Here is a 20276-nt window from a genome sequence, read left to right on the forward strand (position 1 = left end):
CTTGGTGTGGGGATGACTGGGCACTGTCCCTCCTTCTTTTTACATTCCATCATCCATTTTAGAAGAACATAAACACTCACTACAGCACAGGTGTTAGCTCACCTTTACACAAACAGTTTGCGTGATTGAATGAATTATTTCACACTAGTTGGTTTGAATGCATAAGTATGCATGTGGGAACATTATTTGTATTGTGTACATGTTGACATGTGGACTTTTTTGCAGCTAGTAGGTATGTTTATAAAATTTGAGTGTGTGTGTGGACAGGCCCCACCCTTATAGACTTGTATTACATCTGAACCTCACTGTAATAACCATCCAGCAACTTGTTGCTTTATGCTGCTTCATGCCCCCCCCCCCCCCCCCCCCCTTCTATAATCACCGATGTACCCCCCCCCTCTCTGACATCCCTCTCTCTTCTTCCCTCCTTTCCTTTTCCGTCCGGTCCAACACAAAAGATTTTCAAATATGATTAAAATGAATAAAGTTTGGCCTCGATTACAAAAGGAGTTTATTCAGACATACCTTTGGTTTGTCAGAAAATTCATAACCTCTGTTTTTAAAGTAAAATATGTCCAACACAAGAGACCTTCAGCTCTCATCTGTTTGCCCAGCTGTTGGACAGGACAAGTTAAAAAAAATGTTTGTGACATTTTACAGTTCCCAAATATACAGTGGAATTGATTCAGCATTTCCTGTAGATTGTTAGCAGATAGCATATTTCTGAGGGCATTAGTGATAAATTCATTTCTCAAACCTCTGATTTTTGCAACCCCCCCCAAGTCATTCTAAACTGTTCTCATGAGAAGAAATTATTTTGGAACAGACAGTGACAGCAGACAATCAAAGTTCAAGTATGACCTCCAAGGTCTGGTATGATTAGTAACTGGTTTTCTTCTTGCAACTGCTTAGACAATGTGAAGCAAGAGATTTATTTCCATAGTATTTATCAATTTTCCTATTTTAGACAAAGAAGCCAGACTCAAATGGGATTCAGCCTTTTTCTACAAAGACTGTTGTCTTTGTGTATCTCTTTTTATTGCCTTCATTAAGTTTACCATGAGATCTTTCTCTTCTGCTGTGAAAGCTCCTATGCCAGCTCCTCTAGGATAAAGTAGAATATTAACTTCACTGCAGGACTTTGTAACAACAAGATAGTTGACTTCTGTGTGACCTCATTGGCAGACTGCAGACCTTTTTGTTTTTTCTTTTTTTTTTTCTTCCAGGAAAGTAACAGCGCAATGGACCGCTAAGGCTCTAACTCAGCATAAAGATCCACTCCAGATTACTGCAGGAGTCCTTCATCTGCCAGTCGACCTAAGCAGGTCCCTTCTTGAGCTTCATTCAGGCAGTCATGGTTCTCCTGTCCGTCCTCACGCCTGTCCTGGCTCTGATCTTGTGTTTGGTTTTGGGCTTCGTGCTGGTGAAATCTCGGTTGACAGAGGCCACATCGACTTCAACAGAAAAAAGCAAAGGAGCCACTAAAGGAGACTTTAGGCCATGGGTAGACCAGGACTTGCAAGATGACACAGAAGTAGCAGCAGAAGGAGAAGGTGAGAGGACTCCAAATGAAGGCTTTTGTACTCTGCAGATGGATCCAGGCAACCAATATTTCAAATGAATGTCATATGAAACACGTTACAGGTCAATCTGGAAAAATTAGGTCAACTGAATGATAAAATATTAAAGCTTAAGACTTTAGGGTTCAGTTTTGATTTATTTTTTGTCAACATTTTTTATTATTGGTTTGATTTATTATGAATGAAGTTAACAGAGATAGGTTTTAAACCAAGTTCAAGTAATATATAAGCAAAATGTTTGGAGTAGTTCTTTTACTTATACAAGGCTGATGTTTTAGAATGACAATGAAACTTTTGTCTGAGAAAGTAATAAAATCCCTAATTTTACATTTACCTGTCTGCTTAATTGTCATTTCAGACACAAAAGTTAGAGCATATTAATCATCATAAATCATGGTTTACTATTCGAAAAAGCCTTGGTCTTTCACATCTGCATCCTCCAGAGAATCCAAAGAATCCAACCAGCTTATCCAACTCCTGGTTGGATTATCTACGTCTTTCCGAGAATCCAACCAGGAGTTGAACGAGCTGCATGTTACATCTTTTTTTTAGCATTTTAATCGTTTTGAGTCTGCAACTTCTCGTCAACTCTTGTCGATGTTTACTTTTACTAACAAGTACGTTATTAAGACAAAAAATGTCTGTATTTTTGCTTCTTTAGATGACTGGGTGGATAGCACTGAAGTGGAGGACCTTGCTCACGTGCCATACTCACCACCTCGCTACCCAGAAGAGGTGATGCGGCAGAGATCCGAGGACTTTTACACCCTAATGAACCAGAGGAGATCTGTACGATTCATCAGCTCTGAGCCGGTCCCACGCGAAGTCATTGATAATGTGATACTCACTGCAGGTTTGTTGCTTTCTCCTGCCTTCGTTAGACCCAGAAGGAGATCTTTTGCTTTATTTGTTCTTTGTGTTTTCTGTCTGTGATTAGGCACAGCCCCCAGTGGGGCTCACACAGAACCGTGGACGTTTGTTGTGGTGTCAGATCAAGAGACGAAGAGTCAAATCCGAGGCATTGTGGAGGAGGAAGAGGAAGTCAATTACAGACAGAGAATGGGTGACAAATGGGTCCACGATTTAGCCAAATTTAGGTGAACATCCACATTAACTCCACAAAAACAAAAGTCATTTTACATTTTATAATATATAAATATGTATGATATATAATATCATATATATTTTATTATTTTATAATTATTTAAAATTATACTCAAACAAGTAAATAGACAGCCTTTTGTTTCTAATATTATGTGTTTTGGAAAAAAATCTACAGAAATGAAAAAAATGTTCCAACAATGTATTTTCTTTTCAGAACCAATTGGATTAAGGAGTACTTAGATGCAGCTCCATATCTGATCCTCATCTTTAAACAGACTCATGGGATTCTGCCAAATGGCAAAAAGAAGACACATTATTACAATGAGATCAGCGTCTCAATTTCATGTGGCATCCTTTTAGCTGCCTTACAGGTGAGTTATCAAAACAATGGTTCTTCAAATTCAAAGGTAAAACTCCATAAAGATAGTTCCTATCTTGAAAAGAATTGACCTAATCTCATTTTTCCCTCTTTTTTTCCTTCCTGAATGTGGCTGGGCAGAATGTGGGCCTCGTTACGGTCACATCGACCCCTCTCAACTGTGGCCCTCAGCTCAGACTACTTCTTAAAAGGCCAGCTAATGAGAAGTTGCTGCTGCTTCTTCCTGTGGGCTATCCTGCCACCGATGCCACCGTGCCAGACTTGAAACGCAAAAGTCTGAATGACATCATGGTGCACATTTGAATACATCAATATACAAAAAAAATAAATCAAAATAAAAACATTTAAAGTGATTGTTCCCATCTCAATAATTATTGGAAACGTTTTATAAATGGTTACAAAAAAATAAGTGCCAAGGGTCAACAAACCAGACAATGCAGTGTGGGGAAAAAGGGCGAGGAGCCGTGTGCAAACTGGCTGGAATGGAAGGTGAAAGTGTAGGTGTGGTGTGTGGCAAGAGTGTCAGCAATTTTATTTTTTTAAAGTACAAAGAAGAGATTGGATCAAAAATGCAAACATCTGAGGGACGTACACGGCACGCCACGTTGGATAATAATAGAGAGAAGCCAGGTCTGGACACGTTGGAGGAGTGAGGAAGGAGACTAGAGAAAGAGGTTTCAAAAGCAGGGTAGAGAAAAGAAGGAAAAGAAGATTAAAAATGGACAATATTGTATTTTGGCTATGCATTTTTTTTTTGAAATTAATGTTTGTGTGGTTTATGTGCTCAATTAACCAATCTATCTATCTAAATCTAATAAGGATGCAGCAACTAACTTTCCTCAAAATTTGGTTGAAACCTCAATTTTTGGGTCATTGTTTTGTTGTGGTTCAATGTATAACTTCTGTATCACAAAAAAACAACAAAAAAACTAAAAATTCAGAAAAATCTTTTATTCAAATTTGTTAATAAATAAGTAACAAGGAAGAAAAATATTCCTGCTCTAATGTAAGGAAACAATAAACAAACCCCCTCCTAAATTAAACAATTATTTGACACTTTCAGTGTAAACATATCAGTATGCAGTAGAGCTGCAATTATTCATTTCCCCCACAATTTTGGTTTAATAATTTAACACACAGTTTGCATTTTGATCGGGAATTGTGGAATCTTTACTATCTATCTATTAAACTGGACCAATTTAATGACATGTGGGGAACCTGTGCAGGTGCTTTGAGTTTAGTAAAAGATTAAATGGTGAAATGCGTTAAAACATTTATGCCTTGCGACATTTGGGCAGATTTTTCTGGAGCGTTCATATTGTTTGAAAACCTGTTTTTGTGGGTTTTATTAGCTGAAACTCCAATGTAGGTGAATAAAAAGTAAAATTAACAAATACATACTAAATGGTAGGCCCTGAATCTATATTCTACGATTAAAAAAAGGAAATGATGTAAATAAAATAACTTTCCATGATTTTCCAATTTTGTGGACAGGGTCTGTACTTCCATCCATCCATTCTCCGGTCTAATTTCAACCGCCAGGGGGCAGTCGAATGACAACGCAGCGGGAAATTCAATAGAAGAAGAGAGTCCACATTGCGCATGCGTACACCACGTACACCGATGCATCGGACTACTCTCCCTAGATGCTAGCTGGCTCGCTAACGGGGCTGTCAGGTCTAAACGCATCGGCTCTGAAGGGGGAAGCGCCGCTGTGGAGAAGAAGCAGAAGGGGGTACCGAGCGCCGCTACGAAATGGCCGGCCAACAGTTCCAATATGACGACAGCGGCAACACATTTTTCTATTTTCTCACGTCCTTCGTCGGACTCATTGTAATCCCGGCCACATATTACCTCTGGCCGCGGGATCAGAATGCTGGTAAGGCCTGATGTCTGACTTAGTTAGTGCTATCGCACTTCACTTAACTTAACTCAGCTGACCGGGCGGGGGTCGTTTCGGTAAAGCGCTGGTCGTAAATGTTCACCAGCTGGTGTGGCGATAATCTCTGTCTGGTTGTTGGCGTACATGCTGCGTAATTCTACTTATTGCGTCCAAAAAGAAGCTAACACGTCTGCTCTGATCGGAGCTGAACTACAACTACTAGCAACCCATGGCCTCTACTATGTTGATATATATATTTTTTCACCTAATAATCCACGTTTGGAAACAAACCCAACACTTAAGTTTTTGTTTTCTAAATTAAAACTATAAAAAAGTCACATACACACATTTTAATTAGTTTTAATCTGTTTATTTGTCTTTTATGTGTGTTTCATTGTTTGTCAACAGTGCAAGTACATGCAGTGTTTTCATTGGAATAAATAAAAAGTTTGCAAAGCGTTCCAACTCTTTGTTATGAGTGGAAACTTGAGATATTGAGATCAGTGGGTTGTTTAGTTATTTATTAATTTCTATAATTCTTTCAGAACAACTGCGCCTGAAGAGCCTGCGGAGAGTGCATGGCAGGTGTCTGTGGTACCGCCTCCGGCTGATGAAATCTCAGCAGAGCTTCGTTCCAACACTAAAGTAAGTACTGCATAGATTTGTTTTGCTTTCCTGTGTTGACTTCTCCATCTATACATTTCCTTTTCGGGGTCACGGGGCTCCCAGAGTCTGGCAAAGGCGTAGTACATCCAGGATTGGTCGCTGGCCTGTCGCACACATACTCACAGTCTGTCACACCTAAGGACAAGTTAGTCACCAATCAACTTATGATGTTTTTGGACTGTGGGTAAGAAGCCAGAGTGCCCGCAGAGGCACGCACACGGAGAACATGCAAACTCCACACTGAAAGCTCCCAGCTGGGATTTGAACCTAGTCAGACAAAAGCGCTAACCACTGTTCCACCGTGCATTCCACATGGAATTCAAACCTTTTAAAAAAAAAAAAGTCCTCACATCTTACTGCATATTTGGCCCGATGGTTGATGATACTTTTCTTCATGGTGTTTTGTGTTTTTTCCTAATGCTGGTAAAACTGTATGGCTTAAAGTTGGTTGTGATCAAAATTTTATTTATAACTATTTATATTTCAGGTTGAGCTGCTCAGGGTGGTGAGGGGTTGTCATGACAACAAGTCTTTCCCTCTATTTTCGTACAATTGAAGTGGAACTATGTTGTTGTGCGCATAAATGCAATAAGGAAGCTCGCCCTGCTTATGTGTGTTTGTGCCCATGGATTCATTTTTGGATTAACGATGGCAAAATCTTTTCTTTAAAATATCAGAAGGAATTTTAATTCCATACTGTTATAATATAAAAACTTACCAATGGAAGCTCTTTTGGCTTGTTTTCAGGAAAGCAGCCTTATTATTTGGGTGGGCTGTGTTCCTGCTGCTAGCCTACAAAGTGTCTAAGCTGGACAGAGAGTACCAGGAGTACAATCCTTATGAAGTCCTCAACCTGGACCCGGTAAAGTCCCACACTTCATGTTTTCCCACGTCCTACAACTTTAAGATCCAGATGCAGACTTCATTCAGGGTTTCAGGGTTTAATTAAATCCTGCTGTTTGCTGTATCTGTATCCTCCAGGGTGCAACTTTGTCAGAAATCAAGAAGCAGTACCACGCTCTGTCTCTGAAGCACCATCCCGACAGAGGTGGTGACGAAACCACTTTTATGACGATCGCCAAAGCCTATTCTGCGTGAGCGATCTTCCTGCTGTTGACTTCAACCAGCACCCGTGAAATGAATGTCCCTCGTGACCCCGCCTTTTTTGTTTCTTTTCCCTTTCAGTCTGACCAATGAGCAGTCTCGGCTGAACTGGGAGCAGTATGGTAACCCTGACGGTCAAGGAGGTGAGCAGAGCTCCTAACCTCCTGCATCTACGATGCTGAGTCTGCATGAAAAGAAAAATAACGCAAAACAAAACGAAAATCAACTCTTTCTTTTCCAGCCACCAGCTTTGGTATTGCTCTGCCTGCTTGGATAGTTGACCAGAAGAATTCAATGCTGGTACGAGTTTACTAAGTAGTTTGACATTCTTTTGTGTTTCAGTTGCTAGGAAACCACATCCAGGTATCAAACTTTGCTCTGACAGTTGGGTTTTCTTCTCACAGGTGCTGCTGGTGTATGGACTGGCCTTTATGGTGATCCTCCCTGTAGTAGTGGTGCGTCTTTTTGAGTGACTCCTTTTCTAAAAGCCGGGCCAGATCACACCCCACATGTCTGATTTGCTCCTTCTGTTCTTTAGGGGACGTGGTGGTACCGCTCCATCCGATACAGTGGCGACCAGATCCTCATCAACACCACCCAGTTGTTCATGCACTTCATGTACAAGACGCCAAATATGAACATGAAACGTGAGATTCAAAAAAAGAAAAATCCCATGACTTAACTCTAGAGTAGCAATGTTTTACCTTATTTTTCGCTTTGGCGGATAAGTCACAGCATAAAAAAAATGCATAATAAGGAAGATAAAAGTGAATATGACACAATAGTATAAGTCAAACCTTTAGGAGAAATTTATTGAACAAAATATGGGAACAAAAGCAGACATTTCATATTGAAAAGTAAATCATTGATGGAATAGATGACAATAACACGCGCTTCATCACCATAACACAGTGATGCCTATTTAGCTTCTTTTAATATAGTAGGGATCTAGAATATTAGCGCAACATATAAACCGTTATTAAAATAACCATGGCATAAAAAACATGCAAAGAAATCGAATTTTTCATCTTCTGTGTCACTTTAGAGCAATTCTGCCAAAACGGCATAAGACTGAGCTGCGCTTCTTCTGCTTTGCTGTCTCTAACAAACTACTGATGCACATCTATAGTGGTGTGGTCTAGTCTACTGGTTGCTGACATTTATATTAAAGGGCTTATAACATGCTATTCTTAAGCCTTTTATAGTAAACATTATCCATGTATTTGATCATGTTATATTTGGCACACAGACATTTTTGAAGCATTTTTGCCGATCACTGCTCGCTCAGGGGAGAAAACGGGTGTGTTTGCCTGGGGGGCGGGGCTGGCAGCACAGACTTGTTTCACCGTTCTACATCAGCTCACGACAACCCGCCTCGTTTTTGTTCTTCTGAGCGCAGGTTTTTAGAGAAATACTCATTAATGCGTGAACGGATCAAAATACTCATTTGTGGTTTATTTTCGTTAGAGATGAACACTATGATGCACTTAAAAGTTAAAAATATGGAATTTGCATGGCATATGCCCTTTAAAAAGATTACAAGTTGCAATTGTGGCTAAATTATGCAAAAAGGAACAAAACGTATACTCCAAAAAATACAATATTTAAGGAAACAATTTGTATGCTGGACAGTGAATTAAAGTAATGTGTTTTATTTTCGTTGTTTTTGTGTGATGTTGACTTTGAGTTTCTCTCCTGCAGGTTTAACGATGGTGCTAACTGCAGCCTTTGAGTTCGACCCTCGCAGCAACAAAGAGGCAACCATAAGACCCACAGATAATGTGGAAGTTCCACAGGTAAGATTTCAGCCGTGCTTTTTAAGACCCATTCCAATCATCTTTTGATCTATTGCTAAAGTGTCCCCAATGGTCTTTTAACTATCATCATGCGTTTTTGTTTTTTTTGTTTTTTGTCAAAATAAAAAAAAAACTGTTCTGTTTTCAAGAACATAGCTTCATTAGAAATTTCCCATCTGAGTTGTAGGCGGGCCTTTGGCACAGAGTAACCCTGCCCCCACTTCCCGTCATCAGTATCTTTGCACTCTCCTTCTGTTAGCTTACAACCCCTCACACCTCGAACCTAACAGTAGCGGTGCGACAAAAATGGCGAGCAACATTGAAGCTACAGTTTAGAGCCAGATGCAGCTCAGATGAGGAAAGCAGACGTTCATGGATCTATTTGTCTAAAAGTGACGGCATCAGAATGGAAGCTCGCTGATTGTAGCTTTTATGTTACAACTATAAGATTTTTCAAGCAGAATTCTCTTTGTCTGCTCATGATTAACAACGGTTTGAATAAAGAAATATGAACATAAGAAAATAAGAAAAGAAAAAAAGAACATGTTAAATAAGAACATGTTAAAAACATGTTGAAACCCTTGTTGTTAAATCACCGTTTAGCACTTTCTCCAAAGGATCATGTTTCTCTGTCACTCTCTTTGAGTTATAAACAAAAACCGCTTTGTGAACTCTCCTCTCCTGCTTTTCTTGCAGCTGATCCGCGAGTTGGGCAACATCAACGTGAAAAAGAAGGAGCCTCCGTTCTGTTACCCCTACAGTTTGAAGGCTCGGGTATTGTTGCTATCCCATCTTGCGCGCATGGACGTGTCAGAGGAACTGGAGGAAGGTAGGACATGGCAGACAAACAAACAAACAAACTGATTACACAATTGTAAACAGCTAGCTACATGTTTGAGAGGCCATGTTATTGTCAAATAATTTAATAATCTTGCTAATAATTATGGTCCTTCAGGTTTATTAGTGAAGGTTTTTTTTATATGTTGACCCCAAAAGTAAAAATGTTTTATTAAAACCATAGAAGTTTTCTCTGAAGATGGAGTTAAAGTGGCTAAATAATCATTTTTGCATAAAAAAAACTCTGCAAAAATGCTCCTTTAAGGATTTAAATGTTATTTTCTAAGTCTTACATTTTATATTTGTTCCAGATCAAAGGTTTGTGGTGAGGAAGAGCCCAGCTCTTCTTCAGGAGATGATCAATGTGGGCTGCCAGCTCACCATGATGGCCAACAGCAGAGGAGGTACACACAAACGTCAATCATTGCCCCGCCCGCTCCTCTATGCTTTTCCCGCACAAACTCTCTGGCCACGGCGGTCACGTCAGCATCATGATGCCTCTCTCCAGGTTTCCATGCTCCTCGACTGGTCACCATCGAGAACTGCATGAAGCTGACTCAGATGACGGTGCAAGGCCTGCAGGAGTCCAAGTCGCCGCTGCTGCAGCTTCCTCATTTTGAGGAGGAGCACCTGCGCTACTGCATTTCAAAGAAGGTGCCCATTGTAGTTCACAACACCCGTTTTTATCTCTGTTATTTATTCCAATAAGCTAAACATCCTCTCTGTTATTTGTTGTTCATTAGTATAAGGTGCGAACTCTACAGGACCTCGTGAGCCTGAAGGACTCAGACAGACGCAGCATGCTGCGTTTCCTGGGGGAGGAGAAGTACGATGAGGTCATGGGTGTCCTGGGCAGTTTTCCTAGCATCACCATGGAAACCAAACTACAGGGTAAGTCCAAAAAAACGCCCCCCCCATACCACTGTACCACTGAAGATTTGTGTCATATTGACCCTGCTTCTTTCTTGTATTTGTGGTCGCAGCTTGGGAATTGGTTTACATACCTTTAGACGATCAGCATAATCTTGCGATTTTCATTTTTATGACCAAGTAATTCATCCTAAGGAGTCCTAATCACATTGTAAATTCCATTCTGTCATTAAAAAAACCAAAAGTCTGTAGGTTCAGTGATTTGAAGCTTTTTCAAACATCTCAGAACAAAGATGATGGTTCAGCCAAAATTAGGATCAATCCATCATTCTGTAAACAAATCCAAGAGCTGGTTTTGCATTTTTTCCGTTTAATTAACAAGTAATTCAAGTTAATACAGGACAACAACATAAAAAACTGTTAACAGAAAAGTTTCTTTTTCTTAATCCTCACTTTTATCCTCACTGTTAATGGAATTATGTCTCTATTTCCAGTTCTTGATGATGAAGACAGCCATAACATCACAGCGGGCTCAATTGTCACAGTAACTGTCACTTTAACCAGAAAGCGGATGGCTGTAAGTATTCATTTTACTTTGACATAAATCTGCTAAGAAAAAAAGTGCGAAAGGCTTTTTCTATACACTTAGTAGCCACAAGAGGGAGCTGTTGACCCTCCAATGTGTAGAAGATTCACTAAAATATAGAATTTACCTGCAGGATGTGTTTGAAAAAGAGCAAGAGTCAGCATCGTGTCAAGGAGAAGAGGGTGCAAACACAGAGGAAGCGGTGAGAATTTCACCTAAAACAAAACCTACAACATTTTAATTTTTTTACATTTCATTCCTGATTTTCCACAGAAAATCACATCTTTTCTGTTTTGATTTAAAGCAAGGAGATGCCAACAAATCCAAAACCAAAGTGTGGCAAAACAAAAGTAAAGGTGCAAAGAAGACAGCCAAGTCCAAAAGGAAAAAGCTAACAAAGAAGAAGGCCACCCCTGCTCCTGCCAAAACCAAGCAGGCGAATGGCAGTGTAACAGGAAACGTAAGCATCGCCTCTGGAAAAATAAGAGGCCAACTGATGCAAAATGGGAATACTGATTGTTGTTTGTTTACAGGAGCTTACAAATCCACCAACTACAACGACCTCAACAGCAGCGCCAGCAGGAAAAGAGGAAGATGATGACGTCTCGGATAAAGGCAGCGAGTCAGATGAGGCCGAAGTCAATAAAGATTCTCACAGCGAGAGAGACGAAGATAGCGACAAACACAGCGACACAGAAGTTGATGAAATAGCGGGCGACGACGAAGAGGTCAGGAGCTCTTTTTCACTAGTTTTCCTTTAGTGGCCTCACAGTTAAGGGAATCAAAGTTTTCTACCTAAACAAATGTTTTCCTTGTTTGTCAGGAGTGGGAGGCCTTGCAGCAAAGCATCCAGCGGCGAGAGCGAGCGCTGCTGGAAACAAAGTCAAAAGTGACACATCCAGTCTATAGCCTCTACTTCCCCGAAGAGAAGCAGGAGTGGTGGTGGCTGTACATCGCAGACCGCAGAGATCAGACGCTCGTCTCTATGCCTTACCATGTCTGCACACTCAAAGACACAGAAGAGGTCAGGCGATCACACCGTCTCTCCATGCATCCTTTAATAACATGACATTCATCTGCAAACGTCTCCAGATTATTTAAATCAGAAAAAGGAGAGAAGGTACTTTTTTTTTTGGAAATGCCCCGTTTCTAGGCAACATCTTTTCTGTCAGTGTACTTATTATATCCCATCATCAGCCTGGAGCGTGGCAGAAACAGTGGAGTAAAGGCTACATATGAGCCCTATTAAAGCTCGCCTGTTGATGCTCTGAAGATTGTAGTAGTCGGTCGGTGGTGTCCCTTTCATGCTCGAATGCCTGTTGTTGGGAAAACAAATAGTCCCTTCAACGCAGTCATTTGTTGGGTCAATGACCAGCAGAGCGGCCCTTCATCAATAAAGCAGAGCAGCAAACAGCAGCTTTGTTTATTCGCTCCTCATGCTGAATAATTATTGGACTCTTTCATCAGATAATTGATGGTTGTGATGTTATAGCAGGATGTTGTTTTCACAACCGGAGTTTTAGGTGATCTGAGATTTACCATTGAAACCAGTTGTGTTTATTCTTGAGGATAACAGGTAATTTGTCAGATGATATTGTTGAAATCCAGCAGTTTTTGTTGTATTTCAACAATATCATGAAGCAAATTTAGGAAATGTGAACACACAAATGATCCAAGATGACATATGTCAAAGAGGCAATACAGCCATTTCATTCTATTTGTGTGTCTTCACAGCTTTGTTTCTTTTCCGCATCGATTCAGGAACTCTGAACTGTTTGTGTATTTGAATTCTACTGTCGTCTCTGTCCATAAAAACACAAATGATTTAGATAAAACAAGTTTTTTTTATTCTACACATTACTATTCGCACACTCATGCATCTTTTTTTTTTTCAGCAGACTCCTGGTTAGTTAAAACTTTACCACCAGCGGTCTGACTCCTGGGAAGTAACTGCAGATGCAGATAACAGCGATGATTAATAAACTGCATCCACTGCTGCTTTGCAAAAAATATGACACTGGTTGTCCACAGCCAAAAAGAGATTTAGGATCTCGAAAAGCTGAAAAGACATCATGTTATTCTACTGGACAGCAGATCAACACCATGTTTTTGATGCGGCTTCACAACTACATAAATGGGATTTCTAGTCCTACTGATTATAAAAGGTAAAAAGATTGTCTTTGTGTTGTTTTTTCAGGTGGAATTAAAGTTTCCAGCTCCGTCTAAAACTGGAAACTACCAGTACTCTGTTATCCTCCGTTCGGATTCGTACCTAGGTTTGGACCAGATCAAGCCTCTGAAGGTAAACAAAGAGTCTCGGTGGATTTTTGTCTTTTTTTTTTTTTTTTTTACAACACAACTGTACAGCTATTAAAATTCAAAGGAACATTCTGGATTTAAAGTCATGAATTGTGCAAAAGATGAGCAATTATCGGTGATAATTGCTTGTAATCCAAATAATAGGATTGAAATTTGGAATTAATCATATTATAAAAGTTATGCTTTGAAATGTCTTTTTTAATTTAAGTAACCCCCTTTTTTTTTTTTTTTTTTTTTCTCAGCTGGAGGTCCATGAGGCCAAAGCCATGCTCGACAACCACCCACAGTGGGACATCCCTGACACGGAGGAAGAGGACGAAGAGCAGGAGGACAGCGACGGCATCGAGGAGAGCGAGGACGAGGACGAAGATGACTGAAAAGCAGAGCGCGCTCTAAACCCCCCCTCCCTCGGACTGGCCACCCATTCACTAGTGACGAGAAGTTGTGCCTGCCAAAATAAAAAAAACAACCCACAATAAATCACCTGAGAGAGTTTCTGCACACATAGCCCTCACCATCTCACCGTAACAATGTGACAAACTGTGGCGACTCAATAATTTCTCTTTTTTACAGAGACTTGTTCGATCTTGCTACAAGCAGAAGGCATTTCTGTCAATACTAACAGGGCCTGGTTGTGTGAGTGGGTGTATAAGTGAGTGAGTGTGTGTAAATAGTGTATTGTGTGTCTTTGTAAAGGTGCGAGAAATGGCTACACTGTGGACTGGAGGACCTATTATGGTATGGGCTCTTTTCTTGAGGGAGTGGATGTGGAAAAGCGGATTTTTCAAATTTAGCTAGAAGGATCTCTGTACGGAGGTCAGCACTCTGGTTTTTAAATCCCTGATCCTTATGTTTATACGCCGAATCCAGAGAAGTGAACTTAAGTGTTTTAGGAAAATTTGGAGTCAACTTTGAAACATCTCTCCTTTCTGTGAAAAGGGGCAGAGTGCAGTTTTTTTTTTTGTTCCGTTTCCACTGTTCCCCTGACTTTAAACTGCATACGTAGTTGAACTCCCCGTTTGCTACAGGGATGATCTCTAATCGGTTGTGTTAACATTTTCATGTTTTTCCCCTCCTTTCTCCGAAAGACACCTGTGTGTTGACAGCAGGTGGATTCTGATATAAAGTGTGACCTCAGGTGTTCCTGGGGGAGCGCGGAAAATATGCAGTGTTAAGATGTGCTGACTTCAGAGTACTACTTCATATATGCGACATAAATACAACCCATCAAGTCTAAAGGTTTGTAAACTTGTGGTTCTTTAGAGATGCGATTTCCTTTGTTTCCCTCCTATCAGTGAATTTTATATTTTTCCTGTTATTTGTAGCACATTCCAATGTAAACTCATTGTTCAACAAAGCCTTACAGATAGAACTGAAGTCCTGCTGCTTATGAGCTGTTGGGCGGCAGTCACATGAGAGAGGGATCACATCTTTATTTTATGTTTTTTGATTTAAATTCGACCTTTTTCTGCAGCAAGCTCTGAAGTGCATATCGCTCTTTATGCCACCACAAATCAAAGTTCAGCTATTTTGACAGTTTATTGGGAATTGTGACTTTGTTGCAGGGATATAGTTTTTACCTATTTAAAGTAACAAGCGGTGTATAATTCTTTTTTTTTCTTTTTTGTCCCTTTTTTTTCTTATTACATGTAGAAACACTTCAGTTTGTGATGGAAATCTGATAAGTTTTCCCATTTGTAGGAATCCAAGGCAAATATGACAAAACAAAAAGAAAACCTTTTTTTCTGCAACACAAGTCTTGTTTTTTTTGCATTTTTACTTTTTTCTTTTTTTAAATATATAAATCTATTTGTCAGATTGGGCAGATCAGAGCTTCCATATGTATGTGTGGGTTTTCACTCTGTTGATGACCAGGCAGTTTCAGCTATTACAAATATATATATATATATCTTTCATAATTAGTATCTGAACATTTTAAGTCATTTTTTTTGTGTTTGGGAGACATTACACTTTGACCAGACAACATGTTTTAAATAATGCCCTCCTGTTTTTGACCCTGAGCCCACATTTAATTCTGAATTCTGATTATTGTTCTGCAATCGAATGTAGCATCAGCAATTCATGACAAAACCCAGAGGTTTTTCAGGAGGTTAGAAACCTTTTCCAAGCGATGGGCCTTCAGGCCACTTCAGTTCAGAGAAGCACCCAAATGAATCTGCCACTTTTGTTTACAAAGGAACTGTCATTGTAAATGGAAAAAATATATATATATATATATTATTTGTATTTAAAATCATTTCAAATAAAAACTCTCAAATGAAGTGGCTTGTTTTGACTCTGGATAGGTTTGCAATAAATGTTGTTAAAGTGACAACGAATTCATGCATTTCATGAGCTTTCTGTTTTTAGGAGTTAAAACCTCTGCTGTTCAGACTTTCTGTATTTGTTGTACCAAAAGCCGAATGTTCCTGACCCCGGAGAAGCTTTATCTCCTGTTTCAATTTGTCATAGGACTTTGAATTTCTTGTAAACATTTTATGAATTAAGGATTAGCATATGTGTATTTCACAGTCTGGAGGATCTCTTTTGTGAAACTGTTTTAATGTTGACCACATGTAGATTTGGTCCATTTAGAGCTAAAGGCAAACATTAAATGGGTTCTACTTCTCTTGTAATTTTGACAGGTTGTAATTAGTTAGTAGTTTTTTTTCCAAGATGCACATGGACTATGAGGCATACCAATACATTTAAAATCATATTTTCAGATTATTTTTAATCTTGACAATAGATAGTTATAACACTTTGGCCCTATTTGAAAGAAATTGACCTTTTTAATCTCAACACAGACAAAGGTCATAAATTGTGCTTTAGGCCTGGATTTTTTTTGTATTAATTTTTATGGTCCTTTGAGACAAAATAGCTGTCAATTTTATGGCTGAAGTTAATTTGGATTTGGGGATTTTAAAGTAATCAAAACAACAATAAAACTAAACAAGACAACAGAAATATATATCTATACAGATATACATCAAGCTGAGGATGATTATCCATGAATTGATTGTAAAATGTCTACAAATATGCATACATTAATATTGTAAATTATTTTAAAATCATAAAAAGAGACATTTTCTTGTGTGCCTACAGAACATGACACACTGGAACTATTGCTTATTAAATACTTTAGTAAATACTAAAATTATTTTGTGCTTTTGTAGGGAAGAGGATTAGTGCCATGGAGAAAGAAAAAGAAAAAAAGGTCAGAAAATTCTGACTTTCGATCTCAGAATTCTGAGATTAAAATCAGAATTTTCTATGACCTTTTTTTTTCCCTTCTTCTTCTCCATGGCCCTAATCCTCTTCCGTACTTTTGCAAAACCATTTTATGCTTGGATCTAAAAGATTTGTTTGAATGTTTCATTCATGAATTCAAACTGATTTTTGTTTTTCCAAGTCCATTTTTGTCACTAAAACTCAGAATTACTTTCCACTTTTAGTTGATCAAAATACCTTCATAACTGACCTGTAAAACCAGGAGTGTGCACACTTTTGATTTTTCGGTCTAAAAAGGCTTCTAAGAGGAGGCGCCTGAAATGCAGGTAAATTATAACAATAGGATTATCAATTAAATTAATTCCAGTATTGGCGGAGGAGATCGTGAAGTTTAACATGCTGCAAATGGGCCCCTGGGCTATAGTTTGGCCAAGATCATGTGGTAAATAATTATATGTGCGCTCACGTCTCTGCGTTTCGGTACTGTCGGATATGCTTAGGTAGGCATGCACAATAATTATTATTATTTTTAGAAAAAATGGACTGACATGAAGATTTAGGGTTAATTGTGTTAAATTCCTGCAAGCATGTGCTGAAAAACAACATGACTAACTAAAAAAATAAACTTCTAATTTAAATTTTCTTTACTTTATGCCATTAAAACAAATTTAGGAAATTTTAACGTTCAAAACGGAATAAATTATCTTCAAGTTGCAATTGTATGTCATCGTATTTCGTTAATTGATGTCAAATATGATACAAATTACAAAAAAGGACACAATTTATGGATTTTGTATTTAAATCTTTTCACACAGGATATATTTTATAATATTAATAAATGAACAGCACACAATTTCTGCACTTTTTTTTCAGCTACAAATATTTTTGTTTGCAGATACAAATTTGAATTCCATCATTTTACAACCAAAATGGTCAAATAAAAACCGAGACATGACAAAATAAGACCATGTAGAATTCTTTAACTTAGAGAGAGAAAAATAAGTGGAGTTTAAAGACCTCAGTCCAGTATTCCTCTCTGGGCTTTAATGAAGGTGGCTTGACTGACTATTATGGGCAAGTCAGAGTTGACTGCCCACCATCCCCAAACATGAAGGTCCTCCTCTGTCAGAGGGTGTCTGGACTCAACAGTTTTTTTCTAATCCTCCCAGGAGTGGGAATCCCCTAACTGCATGATTTGCAAATTTGAGTTGCTATCCAATTTCTGTTTTCTCCGCTGTAACTTGAAGCCATTTGGAGAGTCAGTTTTTATTCAAATCTGTAGAGTTAGATAAGAGGAAATAGATGTTCAGACCGTTTACTCACATCAAGTAAAAGCAGGATTTGCTTCAAGACTGCCGTTCCATGAAGAGTTAAGTCAAAGTCCCTGTGCGAATTTTGTTCTTGACATTTGACCTGGGGGAGCAGTGAGCTGCAGACACAGTCCAACCCTGTAGGAGGCTTTGGGTCCCATTTATAGTCTCGACTGTGGATTTGAACCAACGACCGACCAGGGTGTTCACCCTCTTCCACTAGGCCACTGACTTGGAGGATCATCACTCATCCAGACCGACCACCCCGTTGACCTTTCTACTGCTTCCAGCTCAGTTCTGCAGTGCATTCCAGGAATTCTGACAGGCAAACCTTTCTTTTTATTCCCACTGTTTTTGGCAAAACTCAAAATTATAGTTTTAAACAAGCGTCTACTTTACAAGGTCAAACATGCTGAATATATTAACACGTTTCAAATATGCTCCTCGCATTTGCTCTTATTGCCCGAGGCACAAATTAACTTTTCATTTTCCCCCCAAAAAACTAATAATAATTCAAGAGAAAATGGCATAAGGCTGACAAAAATGTGGTTTGTTGCCTCAATGCAGTAGAGGGATATTTGTTTTATTGCTAATTTCTTTTTCATTAATTGACTTTATGTATATTATGTATATATTTGTGTATATTTTCTTTACATTTTTAATAGTGTACATGCAGAATGTATCATAAATACTTGTAGTTGTAAAAAACCCTGTTGGAAGAAATGTATTTCCAGCTTTTGTTTCTAAAATGTTTGCATAAAATCTGCATTTGAGCAAATTAGGGTTGCACTAAATTTCATCAAATGTGATGTTTTTTGGTCTTTTGACATTGCACATTCCATTTGGAGGACATTATTTGCATTCTATAATATTTTTTACAACTTCTAGCAATTTGAACTTCTCTTTTTAACTTAGTTTCTATTTCCTCTTAAAGCTTAGTGCCATTTTAGTGCTATTTTCGGGCAATTTTAATAGTTTTAGCTACTCTCAAAAACTAGGAACATGAAAGATTTTGTTGTTTTTATTTTCCATTTAAAACAATTAAATACATTATTCAAGTCATGTAAGGTTTTAGCTGCACCTGATTCTTTTTATTTAACTTAATCTGAAGAGAGAATTAGGCTAATTCAAAATACTTTTTACTTATTTTTCAGTCCAGAACGCGAGAAAAGCTTTTGGTCATTAACCTAATGATGGTGTTTTACTGTATAAGAGGATATTTTTTTACACAAACCAAAACAAATCAGCTTAAAATGTTTGCACAGTATCTACAACCCATGTCATAAACTTGGACCACGTCTTTTTGTTCCTGGCTGAACACCTTTTGACTTTTGTTGAAAGTAAAAATAAATGAATAAATTGACATTGTTTTGCGCCCTTATTATGTCATAATGATAAATGTTTAGGTTCAGGAGATGTTGCTCTCGTATTACAGTTTATTAGGGTGTTTATTCTTGCATTTCAGGACACACACTATAAAAAACACAGGGAATTTTCCCAATTTGGAATCATAAAACAGATAAAAATTTGATTTTATCTTTTCAGACACCAATTTTCTTTCAGCAAAGCAAGTATGCAGTTTGACCTATTTCACACAGGAGATCAAATGTGACAGAAAATAACACCTAAAACTTTTTATTTTATAAATTCAAAAACTTTTTGTCCACTCAAAGCAAAATTTGGAATAATTTTACTTTCATGTTGCATTAAATAAGCAATAACAAAACATTTAGGTGAACCAATAAATGGTACATGGCATATAATTATGGCCCTTTTGGTCAAAATATGCTGTTTTGGAAAAAGTTCCAGTATAACAAAAATAATTGCCATTATTTATTTTTACAGACTTGTATTTTAAATATTTTTAGAAATCAGTATAACAAGCTTAAACGTTCTGTTTTATTTCACAAGCTATATCTCAATCCCTCACTGATGCAGTGCTAGTGGAATTAAGCCAATAAAGTGTTAAGCCAATAAAGTGTTTACTCTAAGATTTCATCAAAGAAACATGGCCTGAGTAATGAGCTTCTTTCTTCTGATTATACAGAGCTATGAAACTATTTACGGCTAGAAATCATAGTGTGCCCTTTTAAGAAGACTTGAAACTGTCGTCGGAGAGGATTATTCTAAATTTCCTGGGGAGAAAACAAGCAGAGCCCCTGGTGTAGATGTTGGCAGTGACTAATGTACTTTTGCTCTGCGTACAGAATAGGGCGATGGCTCTTGAAAGCTTCCCTCTGTTCCCACCTGACTTGCTTTTCATTCCGCCTTAAGCCTTGTCAGTTAACTTTCATCAGTCAATCCAGAATCCTGAAGGACCAATGTCACTTTGAACCCAAACAGATCATTAGGAAACCACCATTCATTCTTCCATTTAGCCTCTGCTTTGTGACTGTGACCTCTTCTGCTTTAATTACAACCCACCATTTTTTTCCAAGGTCATTGTTTCTTGTTTACAGGAACTTGTTCTATTCCAGAAGGCAAATTCTTTAAATTAATTAAGAAGGTCTTTAATAATGAAAAAGTGTTTGCAACTCCTTTTAAAACAGTGTGTTATTATTGCTCCTCGTCCTTCTGCCTGCATTAAAGAGTGATTTTGGTTTCCTGCTGCA

General features: G+C 38.3%; 2 protein-coding genes across 2 annotated transcripts; both read left to right on the forward strand.

Moving 5' to 3' along the window:
• Positions 1-1171: 1171 nt before the first annotated feature.
• On the forward strand, positions 1172-3417 carry iyd (iodotyrosine deiodinase). Its single transcript, XM_023953243.1, has 5 exons — positions 1172-1553; positions 2242-2433; positions 2518-2677; positions 2899-3055; positions 3184-3417. The coding sequence occupies exons 1-5, from the start codon at positions 1355-1357 to the stop codon at positions 3364-3366; spliced, it is 891 nt and encodes a 296-aa protein (XP_023809011.1). The 5' UTR covers positions 1172-1354; the 3' UTR covers positions 3367-3417.
• Positions 3418-4670: 1253 nt separating this feature from the next.
• Positions 4671-15455, forward strand: sec63 (SEC63 homolog, protein translocation regulator). The gene is made up of 20 exons (XM_004083708.4): positions 4671-4942; positions 5491-5590; positions 6359-6473; positions 6593-6705; positions 6797-6858; positions 6957-7015; positions 7120-7170; positions 7254-7362; positions 8417-8511; positions 9208-9340; positions 9660-9752; positions 9857-10002; positions 10092-10239; positions 10713-10795; positions 10938-11006; positions 11109-11264; positions 11338-11532; positions 11628-11828; positions 13002-13106; positions 13366-15455. The coding sequence occupies exons 1-20, from the start codon at positions 4819-4821 to the stop codon at positions 13498-13500; spliced, it is 2292 nt and encodes a 763-aa protein (XP_004083756.1). The 5' UTR covers positions 4671-4818; the 3' UTR covers positions 13501-15455.
• The last annotated feature ends 4821 nt before the right edge of the window (positions 15456-20276 follow it).

This window comes from Oryzias latipes, chromosome 24, assembly GCF_002234675.1.
Source record: "Oryzias latipes chromosome 24, ASM223467v1".
Lineage (NCBI taxonomy): Eukaryota > Metazoa > Chordata > Actinopteri > Beloniformes > Adrianichthyidae > Oryzias > Oryzias latipes.

What these genes read in the sequence shown, in the direction of transcription:
- iyd (XM_023953243.1), top strand. Translation starts at nt 1,355, where the DNA reads ATGGTTCTCCTGTCCGTCCTCACGCCTGTCCTGGCTCTGATCTTGTGT. An exon ending in AGTAGCAGCAGAAGGAGAAG is followed by an intron (nt 1,554 to 2,241) that starts GTGAGAGGACTC and finishes TTGCTTCTTTAG; the next exon opens with ATGACTGGGTGGATAGCACT. An exon ending in TAATGTGATACTCACTGCAG is followed by an intron (nt 2,434 to 2,517) that starts GTTTGTTGCTTT and finishes GTCTGTGATTAG; the next exon opens with GCACAGCCCCCAGTGGGGCT.
- sec63 (XM_004083708.4), top strand. Translation starts at nt 4,819, where the DNA reads ATGGCCGGCCAACAGTTCCAATATGACGACAGCGGCAACACATTTTTC. An exon ending in ACCAGAAGAATTCAATGCTG is followed by an intron (nt 7,016 to 7,119) that starts GTACGAGTTTAC and finishes TTCTTCTCACAG; the next exon opens with GTGCTGCTGGTGTATGGACT. An exon ending in TGATCCTCCCTGTAGTAGTG is followed by an intron (nt 7,171 to 7,253) that starts GTGCGTCTTTTT and finishes TCTGTTCTTTAG; the next exon opens with GGGACGTGGTGGTACCGCTC.